The sequence below is a fragment of the Camelina sativa genome, unplaced genomic scaffold (assembly GCF_000633955.1).
Source record: "Camelina sativa cultivar DH55 unplaced genomic scaffold, Cs unpScaffold00456, whole genome shotgun sequence".
Taxonomy (NCBI): Eukaryota; Viridiplantae; Streptophyta; class Magnoliopsida; order Brassicales; family Brassicaceae; genus Camelina; species Camelina sativa.
Window position 1 is genome coordinate 5,859 of NW_010921702.1, and position 19,272 is coordinate 25,130.

General features: G+C 35.9%; 1 protein-coding gene, 1 long non-coding RNA gene and 1 pseudogene across 2 annotated transcripts; 1 reads left to right on the forward strand and 2 right to left on the reverse strand.

Moving 5' to 3' along the window:
- The first annotated feature begins 625 nt into the window (after window positions 1-625).
- LOC104773118 lies at window positions 626-4,640 on the forward strand (annotated as a pseudogene).
- A 4,904-nt stretch (window positions 4,641-9,544) lies between these two features.
- LOC104773111 lies at window positions 9,545-10,124 on the reverse strand. The gene is made up of 2 exons (XR_765025.2): window positions 9,957-10,124; window positions 9,545-9,804 (listed from the first exon to the last, which is right to left on the reverse strand). It is a non-coding gene; the product is annotated as an uncharacterized LOC104773111 (long non-coding RNA).
- Window positions 10,125-12,879: 2,755 nt separating this feature from the next.
- LOC109131535 (defensin-like protein 8) lies at window positions 12,880-13,323 on the reverse strand. The gene is made up of 2 exons (XM_019242581.1): window positions 13,219-13,323; window positions 12,880-13,071 (listed from the first exon to the last, which is right to left on the reverse strand). The coding sequence occupies exons 1-2, from the start codon at window positions 13,286-13,288 to the stop codon at window positions 12,902-12,904; spliced, it is 240 nt and encodes a 79-aa protein (XP_019098126.1). The 5' UTR covers window positions 13,289-13,323; the 3' UTR covers window positions 12,880-12,901.
- Between the last annotated feature and the right edge of the window lie 5,949 nt (window positions 13,324-19,272).

The window sequence follows — 19,272 nt, forward strand, 5'->3', positions numbered from 1 at the left end:
GTAACCAGAGATGATTTTAGTTTAACTTGCCTTGTAGGCAGTAAGTTCATACATATCAAAATTTCCACTATGCATATCTTGCTTAATTCTTAGTGTTGCCTTTCCCTTCCTCAATTATTCCTCGTCCCATTTCTTCAAAAGGTTTTAGAGATTCTTCAATATGGCTATCCGTCCAGGGGCTGTTCATTTTCTTCTCTCTGTGCTCCTTTTATCTAGTCGGCAATCTGAATGTATAACAATTATTCGGTTGGATTAGTTTCATGTGTGAAGTAAGTTGCACTACTAGAGCTAAAGAATGGCAATTAATTGAAAAAATAAACAAGAATCCATATATCAAAAGGTTCAAATTGATGTAACCTGATGATCAACATTAGCATGACTCCACTGCCAAATCATACAGCTCTTAGAAATAATCACAGGTGTATGTAATCTAGAAAGAAAACAATGGTAAATGTCTGATGAATTCAAAACACACATGTAATAAAATCAATTCACCACAAAAAAAAGTCAGAAAACATGTACCTTGTCACAAATTCTGCTACACTTAGACATCTCCTTTGCATCAATGAGATCATCAACATCTTTCGAAGGACTTACCTGAAGCAAATCAAAATTAGTCAATACTATGGCAGGTCTATATTGCTCGAGAACAGGCTCCACATATGCACTTATAAATTTAGACTCCGATGAATAAAAATCCATCCATTAGAAACAATACCTTCTCCATCAAGTTACATATATTGCTCACTCAATGAATTTGACCCTAAACAGAAAGCAAACTGAAAACAGCCTAACATACCTCATCAATATAAGGCCAGATCTTTGTCAAGTGTTGGCTCAGCCAAGTCAACTGAATAAATAAAAGCCAAAGTAAGAAGAATCAGTCCCAAGGATGAAAAAAATCTACAACTTTCGTTTCTACCAAATAAACAAAAAGAGAAAGACATGTAAGTAGATGCAAACAGATCAATGTAAACACAAGAAATTGATGGTGGTAACTTAACTTCTCACGCTCGGAGAAGACAACCCAGGAAGGATGAAACTCAGGAGACAAAAGCTTCCTAGAATCCTCCACAGTCAATCTCGCAAAAGCAGCCACCGTATTCGCCTGATAAGAAGAAACAAAATCTCGATAAAAAAGAGCTGACTAATCAATGAGACTATCAACATCTTAGGAAACACTTACTTGAGCATCTATGTGTCTCTCACTTGTGATTTTCATAATTATATCAACTAATTCAAACAAGTTTTCTTTGTTACAGAAGTCAATTGCTGAAATAAAGAAACAAGAAATCTTATCAGAGAGAGAAATTTAAAAAACACAAACAAAACGGGAAAGACAGAGAAGTACCTTAGACAATTAGAGAGTGAATTCAAAACTTTAATACTGTATATCGTTCCAAAGTGCTAAGAGATCATAGCCTTCTAAATAGGAAAACATTCTAATATTTATTTTGGATTTTTAGCACATATGCTATATATTCCTAAAATGTATTTCTATATTTTAATAAACATAATTCACATAAAATTATTGTTAGATATTATCTTATGACATTATTTTAATTAAAGTAGATTGTTCTATTATCTTGTGATTTGAAATAGTGCCTTTACATATTTATTAAACCAGATTTATTTCTCTTTTTTTTCTTCTCATTTAAATACAAAATTAACATAAAATCTAATGTAGATATAAAAATTTAATCCATCTGTATTACAAAGGATAATTTTTTTAAGATTGTCAAATAGATTACGAAAACAATTAATGTTTAGTCATAAATGTATTTTTATTTATAAAAACATATTTCTCATAACTATTAACCTATAGTAGTTCATCCAAATTTTAAATTCTCAATTAATGAATATTGAAATCTACAATGTGACAGCATTTATTAGTTAAAAAAAATACAAATTTAATCGTTGTGATACAAGATAAATTCCTAAAACATCGTCTATTTTAATAAAGAGGGAGTAGAATATAAATTCTGAGCTAGAGCTTGCTTGCAACCCCTGAAAGGAGACCATGTAATGGTAAATATCTTCCATTATGTATATCCCAACCATGTTTTAAAAAATTCTAGGCACTAGTCGGACGGTCAAGGTGGGCCTAGTGATTAATTTACTAATCGGATGTTTCACCGATTGAATCAGCAAGAGCGAGATTTCTACAAATCATCATGGACTACTTTATTACCCAACATGTGATTGAGGTTTGTGAGGACAAGCTTGTTCTTGATGTGGTTTAAGACGGACAGGATGATAATAATAATAACAAACTCAAGAGGAAGTCTGATGATATACAATATGAAGGTGATCCGCGTTTTGCGTTACCGTTGATGTATGTTGCGAATTTGTATGAGACTTTAGCTGGTGAAGCAAATGTGAGGCTTGCTTCGTTGAATGTGATAAGGGAAAAGACTATTGGGGTTTCTCTTGAAGCAGCTGGTGGCTTGTATCGGAAATTAACTAAGAAGTTTCCTAAGAGAGGTATTTTTGTATCTGTTCTGATGTTTTTGCAAATGTGTGATTATGTTTGAGCATTGATTAGTTGATATGTTCGATTTGTCTCTTCTATGGTATATTTTACAGGAGAAGAAGAGAACTGGCGACTTCCGTTGAAACAAGGGCAAGATTTCCAGAATTGGTAGTACATGACGAGAAACGAGTTCGTTTCGTGGTGGTCAATGGTTTGGATATTGTTGAAAAGCCAGATGATTTGCCTATTGAAGATGCTGAATGGTGAGCAATCATCATGAAGACTTTTTACTATTATCTACATCAACATATAATTGGATGTTGTCACTACAGGTTTAAGCGATTAACAGGCCCTAGTGAAGTGGCTGTCTCTGCGAGAGCTAATAAATTCTATTGCCCTCGACCCAAGCATAGGCGTGGTCAAAATTCTGTCTCCAGCATCCATGGCTTGCCTGTAAGACCAATCAACTCTCTCTTTATAGCTTTGAGTTGGAAGAACAAGTGACAGTGTGTGATGTGATCACAGGTTTGACCCTCTGACCAAGACGCCCGAGACGTCCCGGACAGCTCCGAGACGCATGACCGAGAAGCATCGGACACGGACAAAACGCCTATCTCGAACGCGGCCAAGGCACCGGCGACCCTCCCAGGAGCCTCAACGCGACCAAGGGAGCTCCAGCAAGGCGACCAAACGAAGAATCAACTTGGAGGAGCAAAACAAATTCACATCTTGAGTATTTCAAGGCTGAGCTTCAACCTACGCACAAAGGACCCGAGGTTAGCATCACCAGAGAGCTTTAAGACACAACCAGCTTTGGGAAGCCTGAATCACGAGTCTTCACCACCACGCTAGTGTGAAGACACCCCTAAGCCATTAGAAGGAGCTGTACTCTTTTTCCTACTTTGGGTTTGTCCCAATGGGTTTACCAAAGAGGTTTTAACGAGGCAGCAAACTCTAGTGCATCTCCTCTTCGATCCCACTTGGCTCACGACTTGGAAACACTTATTGACATGCTTGGGAGCCAAGGAAGTGAAGATCCTATCAACGTTCAGCCAATGACGTGGCCACCCTATCCCCTTCCCTTATTTTCTTTTGAATTTCTTCTTGAACCTTCTTTGACCGTTCGATTGGTCTTTGCTTTACTTTACTTTTTCTTTTGCTTTTGGCCATGTGTATGGTTTAGATCATGGCCACGTCTCTAGGGTTTTAGAGTCTCCTTATGTAAGCCTCACTATATAAAGGCATCAACCCTCATTGTAAAAATCAGACTTGAAAGAAATAGAAATTTTCCTCAAGAGAGACTCTTGAACTTTTCTCCATCCTTTCATTAGTCAATCTGGGATTGCCTAAGGGAAAGAACCCTAGCAAGCCTTGAACCGGGTTCATGGCTTGTTAGTGACCGTATCAAGAGAAGAGCCAGCCCTCTTGTGTCGTCGCATCAATCCACCTCTATCCCACCTTCATCTCTTTCGTTCCACCTCCACAACCTCGAGTTCACTTCCATAAGCTCTCGAGTTTATCTTGAATCCACCTTCGCAGCCTCGAGTTCTTTACCATCAGTTCTCGAGACTTCCATCGCTCCATCTCACACGCTTCCATCAACGTTCCCCACCGAGTCTTGCCGATAGCCGCATCTGCTCCTTTCAGCCGTAACCGGTCAATCCGCTATGGCCTCACGTTCGTTCTCGCAACCAGCTCATTGGAACCTCACCGTGTCACGTTTCTGTCGTTTGAATCCATCCTGGATTCAGTCTCTTGAAGCTTGGCCGAGGGAAGTTCCTCCAATCTCAACTTGACCGAAGTCGCATCCTTTCTCCTTCCGCATCCGCGTCCCCGGGTCACATCAGTGTGTTTGTGTTTTGCTTTGCAGACATTTCCAAGTATAGACTCTTCAACGTTAGCCAATACACAAGGGTTTCGCTCCGATAATGAAGTATGCACATACTCTTTTTGAATATACATACTATGGCAAATTCTAATGTTAATGATCTTTCCAAAATTAATCATAATTGCAGGAACATCACACTCCTTCTCCTTCCAAACATCATATGTCATCTTTGTCTCATCAATTTCACCAATCTATTCAACAGAGCCACCACCATCATCAATCTATTTACCAAAGTCAACACGCAGCCACACATTTTCCCGGTCAGAACCATCAATGTGACCCTGAACTATCTCACACCCACCAGTCACCATCTATTTCACAGCACATGGCTTGCTTGCAACCCCTCACTGGAGGCCATGTAATGGTACAAATCTTCCATAATATATATCCGATTGTATCATTTCGATCTCCATTCCTCATATATATGTTCATCTGTCTTTCCACAGCCAACTAGTCCTACAAAATTCTGCGACCAATGTGGAGCACAGTACTTGAGAGAGACATCCAAGTTCTGCTTAGAGTGTGGTTCCAAGAGACTCGGGATATAGTCAAGAGAGACAAATCTTTGCTCAATTCTCCGATTGCTGAAGTCTGAGCAAGTTTACTTGGCACAGAAGTAGCTAACCTAATTGTGTTCCTAATTTTGATTAAGAAAGAATTACTCAAATGTTATCCAAAAGTTAGTTTATTTCTCATATCTAACAATCTTCTAAAAATTGCTCAAATGTTTAGTGTCCTGTGTGTAATTACAATTTACCCCGTAGGTTTAGTTTTTCGATTTTGATTATAAAAAAAAATACACATCAGCAAATTTAAATACACATCATTTTCGATTTTCCTCGTCACAACCCAAAAAAAAAACTTAACGGCTGAGTTATAGTATTTACGGGAAGACGAAAGGTCTCGTCGATTCATATGACGGCTGTGTTATAATGTTTTGTGGCTGAGTTATCACAATAAATAATCTGAAAGAAAACAGTTGATTTATATTACTTGACGGCTGAGTTATAGTATTTACGGGAAAACGAAAGGTCTCGTCGATTCATATGATGGCTGAGTTATAATGCTTTGTGGCTGAGTTATCACAAGGAATAATCTGACAGCAGAAAATGAAAGGTCTCGTCGATTAATATGACGGCTGAGTTATAATGCTTGACGCCTGAGTATTGCACAAAATAAAACAAATGTATTATAATAATACTGCATCGGACAAGTTTTCGCATTGTGCTCAACTTGTTTACATCGAGAGCATGCATTTAACTCATGGCTAAACACGTCCAATCTGTAGTCTTCAAGAACAAGCTCCACAAGCTTGTCGTGTGTTGTGCCTCCATCTATCTGCACAACTATACACTCTCTATCGTCGGTGTTAAATATATATCTCTGTTTCTTTACCCAATTACCGGAAACAACTAGTACCACAAGCTTGTCGTGTGTTGTGCCTCCATCTATCTGCACAACTATACACTCTCTATCGTCGGTGTTAAATATATATCTCTGTTTCTTTACCCAATTACCAGAAACAACTAGTACCGGAACTGGATCCATGAAAGAAAATGAAGAACAAGGTGAAGAAGAAGTAGAAGAACAAGGTGAAGAAGAAGATGAAGAAGAAGTAGAAGAACAAGGTGAAGAAGAAGGTAAAAACCATGTAAGAACAAAGTCAAAGGAACGACGTTTCGTATTTCCGGAGAAGAAAGATGATGACATGGAATGCTGACATGGATGATGCGTCTGACGTGGCAAGTCAGCCATCAAACAAATTATAACTCAGCCTAAATAAAACTCAGCCATCAAACAAATTATAACTCAGTCACAACATGAATAACATTACAGTAATTAAAAAGCAAAAAAATGGCAGCCAAATTCAGCCGCTTCATCAACTGAAAATATGTAACTCAGCCGTATCGTTTAATAAGTCAGTCATAACTGAATAATATTCTAGTAATTAATCTTTTGCTACTAAGTCAGCTGTGAAATGACCGAGTTGTACGATAAGTCAGCCTATCACGGCTGAATTATAGTTTTAACCATAACTCAAACGTAACTACATCTTATAAGTCAGCCATTTTTCATAACTCAGCCACCCGAAAAAGTTAATTCAGCCGTGTCGTACTGATAACTCAGCCAAAATTTTGATAACTCAACCATCGGGTGAAAACTCAGCCGTAAAGACGGCTGAGTTAGAGCATAACTCAGCCAGATTTTAATAAGTCAGCCGTAGCGCTTGGCTGAGTTATGCTCTAAGTCAGCCGCTCTTACTCAAATGTTTTTTCCATAAATCAGCCGAAACATACCTATAACTCTGCCGTCATTACCTTTGTAATGCGTTACGGCTGAGTTATTTAATACACGTCAGCGATTTCTAACGTAGCGTCTGACATGACAATGACATTTTTGTAATTACGTTTTTTCCGGTAACATAAAACAAGGGCAAGCTGGGTATTTAGAAAATACCCGAAATATTTTAGTAATTTCTTTTTTTTTTTGTAGATTCTGGTAATATTACCTAAAATGTATAACATCTATGTAAATCTTTCTTTGCAAATGTGTTACCGTTTATATGGTTGTGGCTATGTAATATGTACGTGCCTATATATTCTGCCTAGCTGATATCTATCTGATCAGTACATGAAATTATTGTCAAAAGATGTGATATGACCCCCCAAAAAAAAAGTGTATTACAAAAATGAAATGCAAAAGGTGTTTTAACTTGTAATAATTTTAAAACGATTACATGAACGAGTCTATGAAATGAAAAGAAATATGCATTTTCTTTTTAAATATAACATTGACTAAAATTATAGATTTTTTTTGTATTGTTTTAATTGTTTCATATTATTTTAGTTATTTTCGAGAACAAATACATCTGAAAATTTAAGATATATAAATTAACAAAATGCTTCCGTAATATATTCAAGGTATATATTCTCCAACATAACAATTATTCAAGGTATATGTTCTCCAAAATGTTTCCGTAATTCAAGGTATATATTTTCCAAGAACTAATGTATAAAATATAATTGGTTATTGAAAATATTATGATCATCATGATGGTCTTAACACCTTCTGGTACATAAACAACGACTGAAAGGTCCATCGACTTTGCAGTGACCGCCTTCAAAGCGCTCAATGTAGTGGCAGATGAAGGCACACTTGTTATCACTCAAACACGTTTCTGAGAAACAGTTGCTTTGTGTCTTGTATATTTTATTCGCCATACTCATCTCTATATAAAAAATTATATTTGATAATGTATGTTAGTAGTGTATATATATATATATATATATAACAAAAATGTATACTAAGATATAAACAACCAAATTCACATCTATCTATGTATGAAAATTTAGATACTAGATATAACATAACATGAGTATTGAATCTGCAACGGCAACAAGAAAGATGAAAGAGATCAGGAGAAGGTCTGAGAGAACACGTCGAGAGAGCTGCATTATTGGAAAGAAAGAAAGTATGAATATTTTAGAGAAATCGTTGGAAATAATTAAGTGTTGTGTAGGAAGAAGAAGTTGGTGGCACTATAAATACTACAAGAAAATATATCCAAAGACACAAAATATTTTGTACATATGAACCATATTTGGTGGCTATTTTTATAGCATCGGAATTCCACAACAAAATTTTGGGCTATAGCATTGTAGCTATTTCTTCTCGTGGCTATTCTTCTGTCATAGTAAGAGCAAAGCCGACGAAGTTTGATTCTTCGAATCTTTCTAGAAGCTTTAATGTTTCTTTTTGATCTGTCTCTAGCCTGTTGATAGGTTTCAAGGTCTATTTTGGAAAATTTGTACCTATTTTATGTTGTGGTTCTTTTGTGGTTATTTTTGTCTTGGATATATGCCAATTGTTTTGTGGCAAATTTAAATAATTTATTGAAAAAAAAATTCATTCAATATTGAGAGCTTCATTTTTGGAGAGGAAAAGAGTATATAAATATTATAAAACGATTGTTGAAAATAATTAAGTCTTGTGTAGGAAAAAGAAGGGAAGAAGTGGGTGGTATTATATATAGATATATATATATATATATATATGTGTGTCTAAGAAACATATATATTTTTCTAAAGCAAATTATCTTAATCTAAAAATAGTTGTAAGATAGAAAGCATTCAAAAATTTATTTTATCTTTTTTATCACTTATGCCATATATTCCTAAAATGTATTTATGTATTTTAATAAACATAATTCACCTAAAATTATTATTACATATTATTTTATGATATTATTCTAATTAAAGTGTATTCTTCTGTTACCTTGTGCTTTGAAATAGTGTTTCCTTTACATAATTATTTAACCATATTAATTTTTTATTTTATCTTTTTTTTCTTTCTTTTTATTTAAATACAAAATTAACATCAAATTAATATGATGTACATATAAAAATTTAGATTATAAATTCTGAGCTAGGGCTTGCTTAATGGTACAAATCTTTCATAATATATATCCTAACTGTATCACTTCAATCTCCATTAAGATCATCATTTACTTATCTGTCCTTTTGCAGCCAACTAGTCCGGCAAAAAATTTCGACCAATGTGGAGCTCAGTATTTAAGAGAGACATCCAACTTCTGTTCAGAGTATGGTTCCAAGAGACTCGGATATAAGTGGAGATAGACAAATTTTTGATTGATTTCTCAGCTTGGAATCTCTTTTGAAGCACAAATTTATGTCGATTTGGTGAAGTCTGAGCCAGTTAACTTGGCATGGAAGTGGTTAGCCTAATTGTGTTTCTAATTTTGATTAGTGCAGATGTGTTACACTTACCTATGCATTATCTATGTAAGATGTGAATGACCGAAAATGAAATATATATTATGCAGAACCAATACAGGACTATTGGAATATGATGTGTCTTTGAATTAGTTTTTGAAGAATTGCAGAAGATGTTGTAAAATGTGGTATCACCAAATATTCTATATGTTTATCGTGGAAGGTAGCTCGATCCTTAGTTTGTACTTTGTAATAATTTAAACACGACAAGTTTGTCTAAGAAAGCATCTATATAAACTTTAATTTTGAATATAACATTGATTAAAATTAAAGGAAAAGTTTATTTTAATGTTTAAATGACTTTTTAATTAAATATTATAGTAATTTTAAATTAGTTTTAGTTATTTTCAAGAACAAATAAATCCGAGAGTAGAAGATAAATGACACAAATTTAACAAAGAGTGTATGTAATTCAAGATAGCAATTATTAAAGAGAGAAGTCTGAAATACAATTGGTTCTTGATAATATTATGATGGTCTTTAACAGGCTTTGGTGCAAAAACAACCAGGCAAGAATCCGTCTAATTCGCATTGACCGTCTTCAAATTTTTCAACTACTTGGCAGATGATGGCACAATTGTTAGTGCCTATGCACACACCTGAGAAACTTTCGCTCCGTGTCTTGCATATTCTTTCCGCCAAACCCATCTCTATAAATATAAAAACACATTTGCATATGTGTGTTAGTACTTAGTAATTAATGTCTATAATAAAAATGTATACTCATTATGTTATAACAACTAAATTCACATATTTGTATGTATGATAATTTCGATACTATAACATGACATGAGTATTAAACCTGTAGTGGCAGCAAAAACGATTAAAAAGATCAGGAGAAGGGCTGAAAAAACACGGTTAGAGAGCTTCATTTTTTGAGAGAGAGAAAGAGAGTATGAATATTCTAGAGAGATCGTTGGAAATAATTAAGTGATGTTGGTGGCACTATATATAGGCAACAAGGACTCAATATCTTACATAATATTTTAAATTTGTTGATAACCATCTCTAAAAAATTAAATTATGATATATATACCTCTTTTTGACATGTGTTTTTTAAAAAGAACTCTTAATACATCAATATCTATTTGATTTGATTGAAGTATGTTACTATATCTAAGAAACATATTTTTAAAGCAAATTATCTTAAGCAAAAAATAGCTGTAAGATAGAAAACATTCTAATATTTATTTTGTCTTTTTATCACATATGCTATATATTCCTAAAATGTATTTCTATATTTTAATAAACATAATTCAAATAAAATTATTGTTAGATATTATCTTATGATGTTATTTTAATTAAAGTAGATTCTTCTATTATTTTGTGATTTGAAATAGTGCCTTTACATATTTATTAAACCAGATTTATTTCTCTTTTTTTTTCATTTAAATACAAAATTAACATAAAATATAATGTACATATAAATTTTAATCCATCTGTATTAGAAAGGATGATTTTTAAGATTATCAAATAGATTACAAAAACAATTAATGTAGTCATAAATCCCCTATATAATAAAATGGAAGTACACAACTTTTTTTGTAGAATATATAATTTTTATAAGTTGGTTACAAAATAGGTTATAAATTAAATATATATTGGTTACAAAAAAATTATAGATTAATTGGTCAATTTGTGGGTTATATGAATACACTTAAGAATATCCGAAAGAACCCTCTTAAAGAGAATATTCCAATGATTTATATAAATTCCATAAGAAAATCTTAAATATTCTATGTATTGTTACAAAATATATACTGTTAGGCATAAAAATATATTGTTAGGCGAAAAAAATATATATATGCAATTATCAAACATGTTCATATTAAAAAAATTTCACCAAACATGTTCAAAAATTAAAATAAAAACAAACAACAAACATAACTATTTCTCATACATAAAATTACAAAATTAACAATACAAAACTTACAAAATATGTGTTTTTTTCAAGCCATCATATTTAATATTTTATTGTATAATGTTTTATCCAAAAAAACTTTAAAAAAAAAAAGCATATAAATAATATTTTATTCTAAAATTATAATATAAATAAAAAGAATTTCAACTCGTGCTCTAGCACGGGTCTTAATCTAGTGTAATTTTATTTATAAAAACATATTTCTCATAACTATTAACCAATAGTAGTTCATCCAAATTTTAAATTTTCAATTAATGAATATTGAAATCTACAATGTCACAGCATTAATTAGTAAAACAAAAATACAGGAAGTCAATCGTTGTGATACAAGATAAATTCCTAAAACATCGTCTATTTTAATAAAGAGGGAGTAGAATATAAATTCTGAGCTAGGGCGTGCTTGCAACATCTAAAAGGAGACCATGTAATGGTACAAATATTCCATTATGTATATCCCAACCCATGTTTTAAAAATTTCTACGCGCTAGTCGGACGGTCAAGGTGGGCCTAGCGATTAATTTATTAATCGGAGATTACATGGAGATTAACCGGGGACTAGTTTTAGGGACTATATCTAATTTTAGTAGATATATGTTTTATATTTTGACTTAAATCGCAGATAAGTTCGGTAGTGCTGTGGTTTAAGTCATTCAAATCGAGTTCTAGTTCTCAAGATCGATCTCAGCAACTGCTTTTTATCTTCTTCTTCTTCCTTTGACTACGCCGACAAACCCTAAACATGAACCAATTTGATTTTTTTTGGTTTTTTACTCAATTTTTGTTTGATTTCCAGTATATTTATGCCCAAAGGCTAAACCCTATATATCTAATCATAAATAATCAATTTGTAACTAAATTTTAACAAAAAGTGAGTTTTCCACATAGCCGATTTCTTATCCAAATATACTGAAATCGCAGCGGCTAGGTGCCACCGAGCGCTTTTCTGGCGATGAATCGGCCGCAGAGGCCGATTTTTAAAACAGCGATCCCTACTATATCATTTCGATCTCCATTAAGGTCTTCACTCATTTATCTGTCATTTTACAGTCAACTAGTCCGGCAAAAAAATTCGACCAATGTGGAGCTCAATATTTAAGAGAGACATCCAACTTCTGATAAAAATATGGTTCCAAGAGACTTGGATATAGTGGAGATAGACAAATTTTTCTCGGGTTGGAATCTCTTTTGAGGCACAAATTTACATCAGCTTGGTGAAGTCTTAGCCAGTTTACTTGGCATGAAAGTGGTTAGCCTAATTATGTTTCTAATTTTGATTAATGCAGATGTGTTACACTTATCTATTGCTTTTAGCTATGTAATATGTGGATGACCAAAAAATGAAATATATATTATGCGGAACCATTACATGACTATTGGAATATGATGTATCATTGAATTAGATTTGACGAATTGCATAAGATGTTGTAAAATGTGTATCACCAAATTTTCTATATGTTTATCATGGAAGGTAAATCGATCCTCAGTTTTAACATTGTAATAATTTAAACAAGACGAGTTAGTCTAAGAAAGCATCTATATAAGCTTTTTTTTTAAATATAACATTGACTAAAATAAAAACAAAAGTTTATTTTAATGTTTCAATGACTATTTTAATTAATTTATAGTAATTTTATTATTTTTAAGAACAAATAAATCCGAAAGTAGAAGATAAAAAACACAAATAACAAAGAGTGTTTGTAATTCAAGAGATATATATATATATATATATATATATATATATATATATATACTCCAATAACCACATAGTAATTATTAAAGAGAGAAGTCTGAAATACAACTGGTTCTTGATAATATTATGTTGTTATTTAACAGGCTTTGGTGCATAAACAACTACGGAAGGCTCCGTCGAATTCGCATTGACCACCTTCAAATTGCTCGATTAGTTGGCAGATGATGGCACAATTGTTATTGCTCAAGCACACACCTGAGAAACGGTCGCTGCGTGTCTTGCATATTTTATCCGCCAAACCCATCTCTATAAATATAAAAATACATTTGAGCATATGTGTGTTAGTACTTAGTAATTAATGTCTATAATAAAAATGTATACTCAATATGATATAACAACTAATATTTGTATGTATGATAATTTAGATACTATAACATGACATGAGTATTGAACCTGTAGTGGCAGCAATAAGGATAAAAGAGATCAAGAGAAGAGCTGAAAGAACACGGTTAGATAGCTTCATTTTTGGAGAGAGAGAGAATGAATATTCTAGTGAGATTGTTATAAATAATTTAGTGTTGTTTGGGCAGAATAAGTGTTTTTGGTGGAACTATATATATATTATATATATAGGCAACAAAGACTCATTATCTTCCATAATATTTTAAATTTGTTGATAACCAACTCTTAAAAAATAACCTATGATATATATACCTCTTTTTGACATGTGTTTTCTAAAAAGACTTTTAATACATCATTATCTATTTCATTTGATTGAAGTATGTTATTATTTAAGAAACATATTTTTTAAAGCAAAATATCTTAAGCTAAAAATAGATGTAAGATAGAAAGCATTCCAATATTTATTTTTTCTTATTATCACATATGCAATATATTTCTCAAAATGTATTTCAGTATTTTAATAAACATAATTCACATGAAATTATTATTATTATATGTTATCTTATGATATTATTCTAATTAATGTTGATTCTTCTATTATCTTATGCTTTGAAATAGCGTTATCTTTAAATATTTATTTAACCATATTTATTACTCTTTTTTTTTTATATTTTTTTTCTTTTTTTTTTTCTTTTAAATACAAAATTAACATCAAATATGATATACATATAAAAATTTAGATTATAAATTATGAGTTAGTGAAACAACCCTTCCCCTTTTTTTTTTTTTACATATAATTCGCTAGTGGTCCCATACCCACTAACATTCTAGCAACAATCAACAACCGCGGATAACCAAAGAAAACATTCCATTAATCCAATAAAATTCCAACATAAATAAACCAATAACCAATAATGCAATAAACCAAACCAACAGTGAATAGCAGAGTTCCAACATCCTACAATGCTCTATCAACCTAATTCTAGCAACCTAACAATAGCTAGACCACAGTCAATCAAGCCTCTAGAACATCCTCCTCCTCATCGCCTTTGATTCCACGATCACACTTTTCCTTTACCTGCACACCACAAACAACAATTGAGATGCGTAAGTATTATCATAAATACTTAGTGAGGCCGTCCTCCCATCTTCTAGGTTATACACACAAGCATATGAGACCCTCAAGTTAAGCAAGCAAACAAAACACAAGCAATACATCAAACCAGGAAAACAAGTATCGGTTGAGACTGGTGTCGACCGACGCTTAAACCGGTGTCGATCGATGCTGTGAGCCATGGTGTCGACCGATGCTTGAAAGGTGTCGATCAATGCTGACACAAACGGTGTCGACCGATGCTCTAATGGTGTCGATTGATGCCATACCTGCAGACGCGAACTGCACGAACACGAACGAAGAACTGTCCTTCCAAATCATCTCGAATCCGTCCCAAACTCACCCAATTACCTCGGAAATCACTGGGAATCACAAAAGCAACGAACCCAAACAACACAAACAACAAAGAAAACACCCAAACAAGAGAGATCTCATGCTTAGATCAACCATGGTCAAGCACTCACCTCAAGAACAGAAGATTGGATTGAGAAATGTTGGAATCAACACCTCCAGAAGCTTCTCCTTCATTCCCAGCAACAGCTATCACTTCTACAGCCTCAGATTTCTCCCAAATCACCAAGAACAAGCCCAGAAAAAAAATCACAGAACTTTTTCTCTCCTTTCTCTCTTTTTCTCACTTAACGGCGACAAAAATGAGACTTCCCAAAACACTTAATTCATCCTAGACACTTATATCACGATTTAGGGATTTTAATTGAACCAAACCAAACCAAACAGCAATTAAAACAAACCGGACCAAACCGGAAAACATGGTGTCGATCGACACCCTTGGTGTATCGATCGACACCCACACCAAAAACCTTAAAAATTGGTTCGCGGATGTTACAATTCTCCCCCACCAACAAGGATTCGTCCTCGAATCCCGCAACACCGTCCATCCGTCAAGGACCTCCGTGCCACCGTCAACACGGCCCGCACATCCCCGACCGTACTAAACACCGTCAGCCAAGGTTTCCCGTGCACTGTCACAACAGCCCGCACACCTCCGACTGAACCATGAGGTCTCCCTCTAGCTAATATACTCGCATCAAAAACACTATTTGCTCACAACTCAGTGCTTCCCCCGACCGTGGTCGCAACCAACGAATCATGCCGGCTCGCTATCAGGCCATCCGCCTTAAGCTATGGCATCCAGGAAGTCACTCACACACACTCCCCCCGCTCTCGGGTCGCAACCCTCGAGACATACCGGCTCACTGCCAAGCCGCGGCCCACAGCTACGGTATACAGGGAGTCTCAAATATCCCGCTCTGGGGTCGTCACCCTCGAGCGCGCTCTCGGATCGTCATCCGAAGCCTCATACCACTCCCACTCTCTGGCCACAAAGTCCATCGAGCTATCGGTATCACATGAGTTGGGCCCACACAGCCTTGAGCAAAACAAATCTGATGCCATCGAGTATCTCCCGGCTAGATCTACCTCAACACTTCCCACAAAAATTCCCTTTTTAGAAACTTTCTAATTCTGGAAACCTTCCTTTTGTTTAAACTCTCTATTTATGGAAACTTCCAAAATAGAAACCCGAGCTATTTCTCTTCTTNTCGACGTCTCCTGAACAAAATCCGCACCATATATGCTCCTCTCCCCCCCACCTGAGTCCAACATAACGGTGTACGACACAGCCTTCCATACAAAGCCTCATAAGGAGCCATCCCAATACTAGCCTGGTAGCTGTTGNCCTCAACAAAAATACAATAGAAAAATAAGATACAACAATCCAATTCATCAATCCGCANTCAAACTCCACAAAGATCAAATGATCTGCCCAATGACCACCCCTGTAACGCCCCCGAACCGCACCATGACCACCCAGGCCATCGGACGGCACCGCGGCGCTACTATGGGAACGTTCGTCAAAGGTCCGGCCAAGTGCTAGAACAAATCAGGCCCTTCGACCAGTCCCTCGGCGAGGTTCCCGACCACACGGCCCATCCTTAAGGCTTTGCAACCCTACAGACACGCCGTGTGTTGAGCCGACTCGGACTAAGTCTATATCAGTACGACATCGCTCGATTTAAAGAAAAATCCGAATGCATTAAAACTTAAAACAGTAACTACAACCGAGTACACATAAAAGTTCACAAGGCATAGAGCCAAAGTTTGGTTCGCAAATAAACATACTTTTATTTTACAATAGACACCAAAAAGAAAACTACTCCGGAGTCCTATCGTTCACCACGCCCTCTAATCCCCTCTAGGGTTACCTGCAAAACAACAATATTATCATAAGTAATCTAAGATTACTTAGTGAGCTCAGGGTTCCTGCAGAGAAATAAATCCCAAACCCCAATTCCCCATTAACAATCAACATGCACGCAAATACAACAACATGCGAACATAAACAAGCAACATGCAAGCATAGATAAACAACATGCAGGCATAAGCGATTAACAAGCAAGCAAGCAAAACTACTCAACAACCATCAGAGATGACATGCGGAAGCTATCAAGCTAACAGAAATCACTCTACCAATAAACGCAACTACATGCAACCATAAGCAACAACATGCAACAACATGCAATAGTATAACTTGAAATAAAACATCAGTTTTTAACAAGTTTAATTTATTTGGGCCCGGTATGCATCCCTCTTCCCCAAACCCCTCATGAATTCTCCAAGTCGCCACCACAAAGGCAAACGTTTGGATATCAACCAAAATTACACGTCGTGTAGATAGCCTCGGCCAGGGTAGCGAGCCCAGTAACCTCCGAGCTCTTCGTGACCAACCCTGCACATACACAAACATGGGTTGCATGTCACGGCTGCATGTGGCACGGAATGGGAAGGTTAGCAATACCAAATCTTACAACGTTTAGCCGTAATTTCTCGCGGACTAGAAAGCTTTAAGATCTCACCAACGTTTATACTTGAGTTTATACGGTTTTTAAACCCATAATCTTACAAGTATCTCAACCAAAAATTGACTTTGTTACTAGATCATTTTGATCTAGTAACTAGCACAACCTCACCGCGCATGCATTTAAACAAGAAAACCTAAAAGAACTTCAAGTAAATGCATCTACATGCAACATGCATAACCACGCACTAGATGGTTGTTTTTAACTCTACATCTAAACCGATGCAAATATGTGCCTGAACTCACAGTAAACCGTCGACAAATGATCTCCTTTGATGAAGCTCTTCTCGCGGCAACTCGGATCTTTCCTTCGGTTAGAGTCGATTTCCTTATCGATCTAACGTTGATGGTCGTTTGTCGATAGTCTTCTCTTGCACCTTCTTCTTTCCCTCTCAACACCTTCTTCTTTCTCTCGCAACACTCACTCTTTTCTTCTTTCTCTCTCACACTCTCTCAACTTACCCCCTCTTTCTTTGTGAGAAAATGAGAGGAATGAGAGCTTATTTATAGAGTGAATGGGCGGTGGAGGCAACCAATGAGAGTCACATGCACTCTCCTCATTAGTGTGTATTAGAGCAACACTCAACACTTGGAAGAATCTTGATTAGCCACCTTGATTTCCACTTAGCTTCCTTGAATTCTTTAATCCTCCACTAATCCCCACTAAGTCTTCTTGAATAAAATATTCATCCTACTAACTCCACTAAGTCTTCTTGATTAAAATATTAATCCACTTAACTTCCTTGACTTAAGTGATTTTTGGTGGGGAAGACTTTTAATACTCTCGGTCGACCATCGTCGATCCTCGGCAGCTCTCTCGGCAACTATCAGCATCCATCGGCAACTTCCTTCGGAAACTCGACACTTTCTCGGATACTCGGCAACTTCCTCGAGTACTCGATAACNCACTCTCTCAACTTACCCCCTCTTTCTTTGTGAGAAAATGAGAGGAATGAGAGCTTATTTATAGAGTGAATGGGCGGTGGAGGCAACCAATGAGAGTCACATGCACTCTCCTCATTAGTGTGTATTAGAGCAACACTCAACACTTGGAAGAATCTTGATTAGCCACCTTGATTTCCACTTAGCTTCCTTGAATTCTTTAATCCTCCACTAATCCCCACTAAGTCTTCTTGAATAAAATATTCATCCTACTAACTCCACTAAGTCTTCTTGATTAAAATATTAATCCACTTAACTTCCTTGACTTAAGTGATTTTTGGTGGGGAAGACTTTTAATACTCTCGGTCGACCATCGTCGATCCTCGGCAGCTCTCTCGGCAACTATCAGCATCCATCGGCAACTTCCTTCGGAAACTCGACACTTTCTCGGATACTCGGCAACTTCCTCGAGTACTCGATAACTTCCTCGAGTACTCGGCACTTTCTCTGGTACTCGGTACTCTCGGCATTTCTCGGCGACTACCGGATGATGCGTTTCGGACGGTATGGGCGGTACGTCTCGGACGACTCGGACAACTCTTGGTCCGTTACACTTTTCTCGGACTTCCCTTCATCAAACTTTCAGCTCTTCTTGCTGTTTGCTTTTCTCGGTCTTTTGGACTCGAAATCACGTCAAAAATTTACCCCTAGGTGAGGGTCACTACATTCTCCCCCCTTAAAAAAATTCATCCCGAATTCCATAGGGTTCTGACGGTCCTGCCTCATCTTCTTCAGCGAACAACTGAGGATACTTGGCACGCATCCTATCCTCATCTTCCCATGTGGTGACCTTACGGTTCTATTTTCCCCAAAATACTTGGATTTGAGGAATGCTCCGGTTCTACAACTTTCGGGTTCTTCTTTGTCCTATTCCAAATGGTCCTTCGGGGTAGGTTAGGTTTGACTCCAACTCCTCGATAGGCTCTGGCACAATCATTCTAGGATCTGGCACATGCTTCCGTAGTTGTGAAACGTGGAAGACTTTATGCAATCGCATAACCTCGGGTATTGATAACCGATAGGCTACCTCGCCAACTCTTTTCTCAATCCGGTACGGTCCGATAAACCTTACCGCAAGCTTTCCCACTTTGCCAAAACGATCCTTTCCTTTTTGTGGTGCAACCTTCAAATACACCATATCTCCAACTTCAAACTCCACTTCTCGCCTCTT